The sequence below is a fragment of the Coregonus clupeaformis genome, chromosome 30 (genome assembly GCF_020615455.1).
Source record: "Coregonus clupeaformis isolate EN_2021a chromosome 30, ASM2061545v1, whole genome shotgun sequence".
Classification (NCBI taxonomy): domain Eukaryota; kingdom Metazoa; phylum Chordata; class Actinopteri; order Salmoniformes; family Salmonidae; genus Coregonus; species Coregonus clupeaformis.
In genome coordinates, this window is record NC_059221.1 from 21,563,425 (window position 1) to 21,576,119 (window position 12,695).

The 12,695-nt window shown below is 43.3% G+C and overlaps 1 protein-coding gene across 2 annotated transcripts in view; it reads right to left on the reverse strand.

Annotated features, from left to right (window-relative positions):
• The window catches only part of LOC121545650 (calmodulin-binding transcription activator 1-like), a 454,137-nt gene that overhangs the window by 20,385 nt on the left and 421,057 nt on the right, over positions 1 to 12,695 (reverse strand). The window contains exon 1 of one of the 2 annotated variants that reach the window (XM_045209483.1): positions 9,337 to 9,584. The exons of the other annotated variant lie outside the window; for it this stretch is intronic. Coding sequence (XP_045065418.1) covers positions 9,337 to 9,355 — 19 coding nt within the window. The 5' untranslated portion in view covers positions 9,356 to 9,584. Of the gene's footprint in view, positions 1 to 9,336; positions 9,585 to 12,695 lie in introns of those variants that run through there. 2 annotated transcript variants of the gene reach the window in all.

Here is a 12,695-nt window from a genome sequence, read left to right on the forward strand (position 1 = left end):
GTGTTACTAATGGTTTTCTTTGAGACTGTGGTCCCAGCTCTCTTCAGGTCATTGACCAGGTCCTACCATGTAGTTATGGGCTGATCCCTCACCTTCCTCATGATCATTGATGAACCACGAGGTGAGATCTTGCATGGAGCCCCAGACCGAGGGTGATTGACCGTCATCTTGAACTTCTTCCATTTTCTAATAATTGCGTAAACAGTTGTTGCCTTCTCACCAAGCTGCTTGCCTATTGTCCTGTAGCCCATCCCAGCCTTGTGCAGGTCTACAATTTTATCCCTGGTGTCCTTACACAGCTCTCTGGTCTTGGCCATTGTGGAGAGGTTGGAGTCTGTTTGATTGAGTGTGTGGACAGGTGTCTTATACAGGTAACGAGTTCAAACAGGTGCAGTTAATACAGGTAATGAGTGGAGAACAGGAGGGCTTCTTAAAGAAAAACAAACAGGTCTGTGAGAGCCGGAATTCTTACTGGTTGGTAGGTGATCAAATACTTATGTCATGCAATAAAATGCAAATGAATTACTTAAAAATCATACAATTTGATTTTCTGGATTTTTGTTTTAGATTTTGTCTCTCACAGTTGAAGTGTACCTATGATAAAAATTACAGACCTCTACATGCTTTGTAAGTAGGAAAACCTGCAAAATCGGCAGTGTGTCAAATACTTGTTCTCCCCACTGTACATACACATCCATTCTCCATCACTGTTATAATAATAGGTCATAGATATATTATCTTTCCTGAGGCGACACTGCAGTAACAACGTAATGACTTCCTAAGTGGGGAGCCGCCACAACAGGGTCCCTGTGACATTTACGCTACTGGCGTATCTTGGCAGTCAGTCTCAGGCAGAAGCTCTCTGCTCTTCAGGGAGTGAATGTCATGCTTGCGTTCACTATAAGTCAATATAGAAAGAGGACAAGTAATTGTTACTGTTAATAGAGTCAATGGCCAGTAAATTACTGCTATCACTGATGATGTGTAGTAGATTTAGAAAATCTAATGGATGTTCACCCCACACACACACCATCCTTGTGTCTCCCCCCAGCTTTCATCTTGTCACCAGCCATTGCTGACACTTAAATTACAAATGAAAACCCACCTATCCCCTCCCCCCCACCATAGTGATACCTTTCATCACCTCTCCATAGGTGGCTAAGGGCAAAGTGATGATGAGGGCTGCAGAGGTGCATCAGCCAGCCCATCCCCTAGTGGTAGGAGGGGGAGACAAGGGTGAGAGGGGTTAAGTAGGTCACAGCCCTGCAGCATTTCTAGGCACCAGGGTTATGCTCTCTGAGAGAGGAAGGATGAGAGGGGGAGAGAGAGACGGTGGCGGGGTCAAGAGGAGAGGACTTAGCAGCAGCAGAAAGTCTGGCTGACATGTCTTTGTTCAGACCCAGTGCTGCAGTGTGCTGCAGTGCAGATGATGTCATCTCCACCTGCTGCCTGCTGCTCTGAATGCGATGCACGTATACTGCAGAGGGAGGTGGGAGGGAGGGAGCGCAGAGCGGGAGGGATGAAAGGAAGGAGGGAAGAGGGGAGCATGCATCCAGCCAAACAGAACTACAACAACACTAACATCACCAACACCATCCCTCATACCTTGTTCCTCCCTCTCTTGACAGTGTATAATAGCACACGTCTACACTGGTCACTCTCACAGTCAGGCAGCTAGGCTGCAGCGACACAGAGCTCTGACTGACAGGGAGCCTGGCACATCATATGAACAGTAACTGACTAATCACTTACCTCAGAAAACACATGCAGACATGTATTAGCTGACAAACAGGAGTTGCTCAAACTGGGTTTGTGTGTTTGAGTGAAAAAAACGGTTTTGTTTCAAATCAAATGAAGAACAGGCCAACAGATTCTCATTCTACAGGCTCCTTCATCCTATAAAGCTATGGCTGACGGTTTGAAATACACTACATAACCCCTTAAATGGTTAAGTGAGAAGGGAACAAAAGTACTCGCTTAAACTCTTCAGGTATAGTCTAAAGCTTCTAGTAATGTCTGTGAGGACTTGAGCCACAGGTTTGGAGCATGCAGGGTAAGTGCAGCACAGTAGAGGACAGGTCTCTGTCCTAGCCGAGGGATATGAGGACAGGACACTATCTATTTCACTGCAGATACACACTGCCCAGGTTGAGAAGGCGCAAGACAGGCACACATTCACACACACACACACACAAAATCTCGCGAACACACACACTAACTATGTGAAAGACCGGGCAAACTAGGTACAAGCACTTATTTTGCAGTAAATTAGCTCTCAATGTATGATGTAGTAGCATGGAGTGGAAGGTACATGGAAGGCCACAGGAGACTAGTTAGGTATCAATGATGAATATTCTACACTTTTACTACAACTACTTAGTCTCAATAGTCTGGATGCCAGGCTAACAATATTGAGTCTCAATGGTCTGGATGCCAGGCTAACAATATTGAGTCTCAATGGTCTGGGTGCCAGGCTAGCAATACTGAGTCTCAATGGTCTGGATGCCAGGCTAACAATACTGAGTCTCAATGGTCTGGATGCCAGGCTAACAATACTGAGTCTCAATGGTCGTGATGCCAGGCTAACAATACTGAGTCTCAATGGTCTGGATGCTAGTCTGGATGCCAGGCTAACAATACTGAGTCTCAATGGTCGGGATGCCAGGCTAACAATACTGAGTCTCAATGGTCTGGATGCCAGTCTGGATGCCAGTCTGGATGCCAGGCTAACAATACTGAGTCTCAATGGTCTGGATGCCAGGCTAACAATACTGAGTCTCAATGGTCGTGATGCCAGGCTAACAATATTGAGTCTCAATGGTCTGGGTGCCAGGCTAACAATACTGAGTCTCAATGGTCTGGATGCCAGGCTAACAATACTGAGTCTCAATGGACTGGATGCCAGGCTAACAATACTGAGTCTCAATGGTCGTGATGCCAGGCTAACAATACTGAGTCTCAATGGTCTGGATGCTAGTCTGGATGCCAGGCTAACAATACTGAGTCTCAATGGTCGGGATGCCAGGCTAACAATACTGAGTCTCAATGGTCTGGATGCCAGGCTAACAATACTGAGTCTCAATGGTCTGGATGCCAGGCTAACAATATTGAGTCTCAATGGTCTGGATGCCAGGCTAACAATACTGAGTCTCAATGGTCTGGATGCCAGGCTAACAATACTGAGTCTCAATGGACTGGATGCCAGGCTAACAATACTGAGTCTCAATGGTCGGGATGCCAGGCTAACAATACTGAGTCTCAATGGTCTGGATGCCAGTCTGGATGCCAGGTTAACAATACTGACTCTCAATGGTCTGGATGCCAGGCGAACAATACTGATTCTCAATGGTCGGGATGCCAGGCTAACAATACTGAGTCTCAATGGTCTGGATGCCAGGCTAACAATACTGAGTCTCAATGGTCTGGATTTAGAGCAGAAGTGTCGGCTGACACCTTCCTCCTCACACACCAACCTGTGGGTCCGTTAATGCCACTCAACCACTGTTCTACAGCTGGATCCCATCATTATCTTTATGTGACTACTGTATCAAACCACCACATGTACTGATCTAGAAAGGCTGGGTCCAACCTCTGTGACTACTGTATCAAACCACCACATGTACTGATCTAGAAAGGCTGGGTCCAACCTCTATGTGACTACTGTATCAAACCACCACATGTACTGATCTAGAAAGGCTGGGTCCAACCTCTGTGACTACTGTAGCAAACCACCACATGTACTGATCTAGAAAGGCTGGGTCCAACCTCTGTGACTACTGTAGCAAACCACCACATGTACTGATCTAGAAAGGCTGGGTCCAACCTCTATGTGACTACTGTAGCAAACCACCACATGTACTGATCTAGAAAGGCTGGGTCCAACCTCTATGTGACTACTGTATTAAACCACCACATGTACTGATCTAGAAAGGCTGGGTCCAACCTCTATGCGACTACTGTAGCAAACCAACACATGTAGGCTAGTAGAAAAGCTGTGGCTATAGCAAACCCCTGCATGTTCAGTAGTTAGAAAGGCTGTGGTCCTACCACCCTCAGAGTCTGTGACTGTGCAGCATATTCTCCTGATTGACCGAAGCTGGTATTTGTGCCTGTCTAAAGGAATAGGTTGCTAGGCTATCTGGCACAGGCTCACACAGCTGGGACCCATGGGTACCCTGATAATCAAAGGCTAAGTTGCCTTTCTTTCTTTGGCATAATGACCAGCTTTGTTTGTTCTGTCCATTGTGGGGTTTTTTCTTTAATAGGGGTTTCCTCTTCCTTCAGCTTGTAATGGGTTTATGTGCAGTATTTTTTCTCCTGGACAAAGTATAGGATATTGATGAGAGGTTTGAAAATACAAAAGTTAAGACCACAGAAATAAGTTAATTTCCTTAATTTTCTTTGGGAGAGTGCATTTATCTGAAAACATTGACCCCACAAATGTGTCCGCTTGACACAACAAAGAAACAACAACAAGGGTCGTCATGGGTCAAAACCAGAAGAATACTAGACCTTTCCTTCTGAGAACACTACATAGATAGGATCCAATGTCCTGTAGTGATTATAGCAGGTTAGCGTTTTTCGTCATGAATCTTGATCTGGAGGCAGCTCTGCAGAGTGGTCACTAGTTGGAACAGCCACAAAGTCATAAAACCTCATTTTAAACTTAACCACACTGCGAACCCTAATGCCTAACCCTAACCTTAAATGAAGACCAAAAAGCCAATTATGATTTTGGAGCTGACCCATCTAGCGGAAATAGCTCAGTTCTGCTTCAAGGACAAGCTTTATGTTATGCTCTATATTATTATGGGGGTGGCAGTAGCCCTGAGGTTAGAGAAGCGTGCCAGCAACCAGAGGGTTAACGGTTCGGATTCCAGTGCTGATGGGGGTAAAAATCTGGTGGGGGTGAGCCTGAAACCAGAAGGGTGCCACCTACTGCCAATGTTCCCTTGAGCAAGGAACTAATCTCCTCATTGGGCATTGCACAGCGGCTGCTCTCCAACCTAATGTGTGTATGTGTGTGTGTATACAGTTGAAGTTGGAAGTTTACATACACCTTAGCCAAATGCATTTAAACTCAGTTTTTCACAATTCCTGACATTTAATCCTAGTAAAATTCCCTGTCTTTGGTCAGTTAGGATCACCACTTATTTTAAGAATGTGAAATGTCAGAATAATAGTAGAGAGAATGATTTATTTCCACTTTTATTTCTTTCATCACATTCCTAGTGGGTCAGAAGTTTACATACACTCAACTAGTATTTGGTAGCATTGCCTTTACATTGTTTAACTTGGGTCAAACGTTTTGGGTAGCCTTCCACAAGCTTCCCACAATAAGTTGGGTGAATTTTGGACCATTCCTCCTGACAGAGCTGGTGTAACTGAGTTAGGTTTGTAGGCCTCCTTGCTCGCACACGCTTTTTCAGTTCTGCCTACAAATGTTCTATAGGATTGAGGTCAGGGCTTTGTGATGGCCACTCCAATACCTTGACTTTGTTGTCCTTAAGCAATTTTGCCACAACTTTGGAAGTATGCTTTGGGTCATTGTCCATTTGGAAGACCCATTTGCGACCAAGCTTTAACTTCCTGACTGATGTCTTGAGATGTTGCTTCAATATATCCACATAATTTTCCTTCCTCATGATGCCATCTATTTTGTGAAGTGCACCAGTCCCACCTGCAGCAAAGCACCCCCACAGCACGATGCTGCCACCCCCATGCTTCACGGTTGGGATGGTGTTCTTCGGCTTGCAAGCAACCCCCTTTTTCCTCCAAACATAACGATGGTTATTATGGCCAAACAGTTCTATTTTTGTTTAAATCAGACCAGAGTACATTTCTCCAAAAAGTATGATCTTTGTCCCCATGTGCAGTTGCAAACCGTAGTCTGGCTTTTTTATGGCGGATTTGGAGCAGTGGCTTCTTCCTTGCTGAGCAGCCTTTCAGGTTATGTCGATATAGGACTTGTTTTACTGTGGATATAGATCATTTTGTACCTGTTTCCACCAGCATCTTCACAAGGTCCTATGCTGTTGTTCTGGGATTGATTTGCACTTTTCGCACCAAAGTACGTTCATCTATAGGAGACAGAACGCGTCTCCTTCCTGAGCGGTATGACGGCTGCGTGGTCCCATGGTGTTTATACTTGCGTACTATTGTTTGTACAGATGAACGTGGTACCTTCAGGCATTTGGAAATTGCTCCCAAGGATGAACCAGACTTGTGGAGGTCTACAATTTTTTTTCTGAGGTCTTGGTTGATTTATTTTGATTTTCCCATGATATCAAGCAAAGTGGCACTGAGTTTGAAGGTACAGTCGCGGTCAAAAGTTTTGAGAATTACACAAATATTAAATGTTCACAAACTCTGCTGCCTCAGTTTTTATGATGGCAATTTGCATATACTCCAGAATGGTATGAAGGGTGATCAGATGAATTGCAATTAATTGCAAAGTCCCTCTTTGCCATGAAAATGAACTTAATCCCAAAAGAACATTTCCATTGCATTTCAGCCCTGCCACAAAAGGACCAGCTGACATCATGTCAGTGATTATCTCGTTAACACAGGTGAGAGTGTTGACGAGGACAAGGCTGGAGATCACTCTGTCATGCTGATTGAGTTAGAATAACAGACTGGAAGCTTTAAAAGGAGGGTGGTGCTTGAAATCATTGTTCTTCGTCTGTTAACCATGGTTACCTGCAAGGAAACACGTGCCGTCATCATTGCTTTGCAGAAAAAGGGCTTCACAGGCAAGGATATTGCTGCTAGTAAGATTGCACCTAAATCAACCATTTATCGGATCATCAAGAACTTCAAGGAGAGAGGTTCAATTGTTGTGAAGAAGGCTTCAGGGTCGAAATGTGTGTAGGGGTTGAAAAACGAGTTTTAATGACTCCAACCTAAGTGTATGTAAACTTCCGACTTCAACTGTATATCAGAGGGGTTGAATAAAAGCAAGACACGCGGAATGACACTATGATAAATGACAACACAATACCCTTATGCAGCTGTATGAAGGCACAGCTTACACTTGTTAGTCAGCTAAACAGAAGCAATTTCTTAATTTCTAGTTGTTGTTTTTTTTAACGTTTGGATTATGTGTACATTGCTATTGTATTGCTAGGTATTACTGTACTGTTGGAGCTAGAAACATAAGCATTTGTGATAATATCTGCAAAACTGTGTATGTGACCAATAAACATGGATTTGATTTGATTTAAATCACTGCATGTGTCAGTCACAGCAATGTAAAGTCATCTGTCTGTGTCAGTAATAGTTCTGACTTGTGGTATGATATATTTATGACAGCATCTTGGTAAGTAATAGCCCCCCACTGCTATGTGATGGAAACACAACTATTGACAGTATACTGTGCTCAGCCTGAGTACATGGTAACAGTAAAGGGTTAGCTATTAAGAATAACCAAAAACTATAACTTATGGTAAAGCTATTGAAGAGGCACACACACATTTGCTCAAAAAGTTTCCGAAAAATATAAGAAAGTTATGTTGATTATGTGTGGGAACTTGAATTGGGTCATCACAAATTGCCTTAAGGGGATGCATAGAGAGGAGACACAAAATATCAATTTCCTCCCTCCACAGGTTCCATTTCTGTAAAGCCATGCCCAGAGGCTAGCCATTCCCAGGTAAGCATTTCCACTTCACTGGAGCTGCTCTCATTCCATCAACCATTTCTAAATAGACAAACTCCTGCAGCAGTATATTATTACAATTGCATTTGAAACAAACTACGGCAGGCAAATTATAATAGCTTCTCTGGTTTCTGTGTTTTGCTATCATTAGTTTAACAAGAATTGACATATGCCAATGTCTTACAGGATAAACTGCCTGCAACATGCTACTCTAAAGTTCTGTTATACTTTTCACATAGTCAATACATGCAGTGCACACCAACTCGACAGCTCGTTTTTAGAGGGAAAATAAAATAACTCATATTTTTGGAGAGGGGGAGAGGGGAATTAGCCTATTAATGATAGGCTACATTCAGAGTTTACATTCAAGTCAACAGACCTGTTACAGTTATTAAACATGACTGGAGGAGCTAAAATAATATGATACTATGTGAACTGCATACGTTTCACAATTCACAAGGCTTATTGTCGCTGTCCACAGCACTGTGGTACTGAACACATTTATGACGACTTTTCACAAATAGACGCGCGCTAATGTCTCTGTCCAAAGCCCCGTGCTGCTGAAAACGTTCTGGCAGACTTTACACAATAAACTACGCGAGCGCTAATTTTGCTATCCACTTCATCGTGTTTCTTAAACTCAAAAACAAGTTGACCAGGAGGGCTCCAGCAGTCTACCTTTTGCGTGCTTACTTGATGTTGGAAAACTAATGATTAGTAACTGACTTCTTTACTTCTCGCGTGCTCATAATACAGAACATACAACGAGACAAAACCAGTTTCACAACTGTGGCCTGTGCCATTGAAAGCATGCAGAAACACGCAGTTGTCGTAAGATGCATATGATTTAGCGACCGAAGCTAAAAAGATAACATGACAGGAGGATGCGACAGCCACCTAGCCTGACTGCTCTTAAATCGCTTCATCAACAAGAGGGGGGAAATGCGCTATTAGAAAACCGTGAAAAGCTATGTTGTAAAAAAAATAAAACACATCTGCAGCATATCGCTGAAGCCATGAGACAAAGTATTTGAAGTGTCCAGTCATCAAAAAGGCATCTCTAGTAGTAGCCTAGCAACTTATTTCACCTACACGTGAACACATCACCCTCTTGCTACTGGCAGAAGACACTGCTTAGACATGCTGATTTTCAGGCTTTTTGAGAGTATCTCGCTCGTAAGCTATAAATAAACTGTCGATAACCTACCTGGCTTTGTGAGTAATACTTATGCTGTGATATTAAGCTGTGAAGCCATGCTACAATTTGAAGCCCATGCATGTTCAGGATAGTGCTGAAACCAATGCTAAGCTACAATTTAATTGACTATGCAAATAAAACTGAAAAGGCATATAATGAGAGATTCAAAAAGTACAGGAAAACAAGCTAGTTCCACACTAACTACTCTACTGCTACAGTGTGAAATGAAGAAGACATTCACAGACAGTACAACTAAACATTTTGAGAAAGCACACAACAAAACATTCGCAACAATAGTAAACGACTGCTTAACCTTACAGGGTATTACTCGTCTTGAAACAATACAGTTAATGCACAGTCAGCCTTGGAGTAATACCTCTAAAGCCTGTGTAACTTAACTTCTCCTGTTAGTCGCCGGTAGATAACACACAGATGCACCACAACACCGTACACCAAAAATATGAAACTAAACATATCTAACCTTCTACTTCATTTTCCATTGGTAGAATCCCCCTGAAAAGAAAAACTGTTTCCCTTCTCTTCAGGAAAAGCAGATGTCATTCACTGGCATCCTGACAAAAGTCCAAGCATGCTGCATTTCAATTATGTGTAGTTTCCCAATTCCCACAGTTTCTAGGTATTGAATGATGCTATGAGTAAAAAAATATCCGTGGTGTGTAGAAGCTCAATAGAGCACTCATCAACAATAGAACAAAGTGGAAGAGCGACGTGAGGGAAGATAGAGAGAGATAAAGACCGCTCACTACTCTTCCCATCATAGCCCCCTCCCCTTCACTTCTTTCTCTCTCCTACCCCCTCCTCCCCCTCCTGCGCTTCTCTCTACTCAGTCCCTCACTAGCCTGCAGTAAAATAAAAAATATCGCTGCGAGTGGACGTTGTCGTGCGCACGTGCAGCAGGTAAACAGACGCCCTAGTTTTCCCTTCAAGCCGTCTAGCTTTTAAAACCTCGCGCCAACTTGGCGCTCTCATTACTATTTATAATTGTACTTTTACTTTTTCAACCGTCACCGAACTGAGGTGGGTAAATGTTTTGTACAATTCGGGTTTTCTCTCGTTTTATTTTATCTTATGGGGAAAATATTCGACTCATCCTGATATGTAGCCTATAGCTAGACCTACTTCGGTTCATTGTCCCTGAAAGTGAGTAGCATTCAAAGGAGCCGTTGTCTCCCGTGGTAAATGTCAGTTCCAGTCTATATCGATATGATTCATTTGGAGCAAACCGCTTGTTGTCCTGTCTGTCTGCGCTAATTTACCGTATTTAGCCTACCTAACATTCCCACCGTGACCATGCATTGTGTAGCCTACAGTCAGTCTCCTGGTTTGTCATGCGGGTGGGTAGGTAGTTTTACTACAGCGCTTTACTTTCAGATTAAATGGAGAACCAACCGGAGAGGTGAGCAGCTCTGTATGGCCTAATTTGACGTGCACTTTCTTCCTGACGAACCAGTACCCGGTTAGCGAGTGCCACCGGGACCGTCCTGGACCATGGACAGAGAATGATTAGTGGGTAAAAGCCTGTTCTGCAGCTCCCATACCTCAGTGTTTTCTGTCCTGCCCATGGCTCCGTACCTGCAGTGCTGCAGAGGAAAGGAAAAGCGCCCCATCCCCCATTCTGCATTATGACAAATCAAGGCAGACAGGCAGCTGTACATACCATTAGCACATCATAGCACCGTTTTAGAATGAACGGATAAGGGAACGAGAGCCCAATAGCTTTAGCTTATACCCTACTGCAAATTTAAACTCGTATTATTATTATTAAAGAACGGGAATTATATGATTTAGGTTATTGAGTGATATAATTATGGATCAATACAGGCACACAAATGGTTAAGTGTCGCATTACATATATAGTAGTTCTGGAATGGTGTCTTTTCTAGGTTACATTTATCTGTGGTGTAGCACGTGTAAAATTTCATTCATGAAGCGTGTAAAGGCAGCGTTATACAATGCATTAGGTGGAAATATGAAAATCTTAGTAGGCCTAGCCTATGTCTTACTATATTCTTTATTTTAATATAATAAATTGTGCTGCTGTAAGATAGCTAGATATTCACTGAGTGAACAAAACATTATGAACACCAGCTCTTTCCATGACATAGACCGACCAGGTGAAAGCTATAATCCCTTATTGATGTCACTTGTTAAATCCACTTCAATTAGTGTAGTTGAAGGGGAGGAGACAGGTTAAATAAGGATTTTTAAGCCTTGAGACAATTGAGACATGGATTGTGTATATGTGCCATTCAGAGTGTGAATGGGTAAGACAAAAATATTTAAGTGCCTTGAAACGGGGTATGGTAGTAGGTGCCAGGCGCACCAGTTTGTGTCAAGAACTGCAACGCTACTGGGTTTTTCACGCTCAACAGTTTCCCGTGTGTATCAAGAATGGTCCACCACCCAGCCAACTTGACACAACTGTAGGAAGCATTGGAGTCAACATGGGCCAGCATCCCTGTGAAATGCTTTCGACACCTTGTAGAGTCCATGCCCCGACGAATTGAGGTTGTTCCGAGAGCAAAGGGTGGCCGGGGGGGGGGGGGGGTTTCTTAAATCTCACTGAGGTTTCTTAAATAGAGCATTGGAACAATGTTGTATGTAAAGAAAAAGGTGAACTCGCATACCTTCAGTCCTGCCAGGTGCATGGAAAAAACGCTATACTGAATAGAAAGGAAATCTCCAGCACACAAACAATTGCTATGTTGAATTTTTAAACATGAATGGATCAACTGACACCAGTATGAATCAGTTTATCTCAGTTTATCTCATCAATCATCTGGATCCAATCTGAATAAATTCACCTGAGACAAGTGACCAAGGGATGGCCTGTTCTACCACCCAGGCTTAGGTTGCGTCCCAAATGCCACCCTATTCCACATATAGGGCTCTGGTCAAAAGTAGTGCACTATATATGGAATAGGGTACTATTTGGGGGACAGCCTATATCAGCTGCTTCAGGGCACTGTCCATTCTAGCAGGATGAACTTAACAAACACCATGTAGTATTTATGAGTAACATCAGGACAGGTATTAGGCAACAGAGGCATACATCTGAAAAGCCAGCATTAATTATTTGGACATGAACAGAGTGGAAAAATACATAATGTAAATTATTAACATTCATGGCAAATGAGAGGGTCCAAAATAACCGCCAAAATCCAATACAATATCAAGGCAGAGAGCGGGAGAGGGGAATGGGTTAATAGAAGTAGTAATGTAATAGATCAGACTCTGTTTTCCCTCAGTTCCTTAGCTTAGTTTGGAGTGTAGAGTAGTGAGACAGTCTCTCCTAAACTGGTTCTGTGAATGGACTAGTGAGGCAGAGAGTAGTATGAGTGTACTGTATGAATGAATGGTGGAGGGATACACTGGTTCCGCCGCACCGCACTACTCCTGCCTGGGAGCCGGTGGTTCTTGATTATTCAATCCCACTCCCTCAAGGGGCGTCTGCAATGCAGCTGTCCCGTCAGCCTGTTCCAGTCCTCTCCTCCCCTCTCTTCACCATGCCCTACTTTATCCTGTCAACGCACAGTCACACACACTGCAGTAGCAACACTCTCTCCCAGCTCGGCTCCACACACACACACACACACATACATACATACAGAGATAAGCATCCCTGCATTGCCTTACTCCATTGCAGTCTACATATACTAATTCACAAGACTTCCTGTTGCAAAGCCCTTGAGTCCTAATCTTCATTGTGCTGCCAATCACAATTTCCATGTGTGCCAAGCAACATACACTCATGTATGTCATAGTGGTTCTAGGAGCTCTATTTGCAGTAATGCCAAGACTCTAAAATCCATGTTCAAC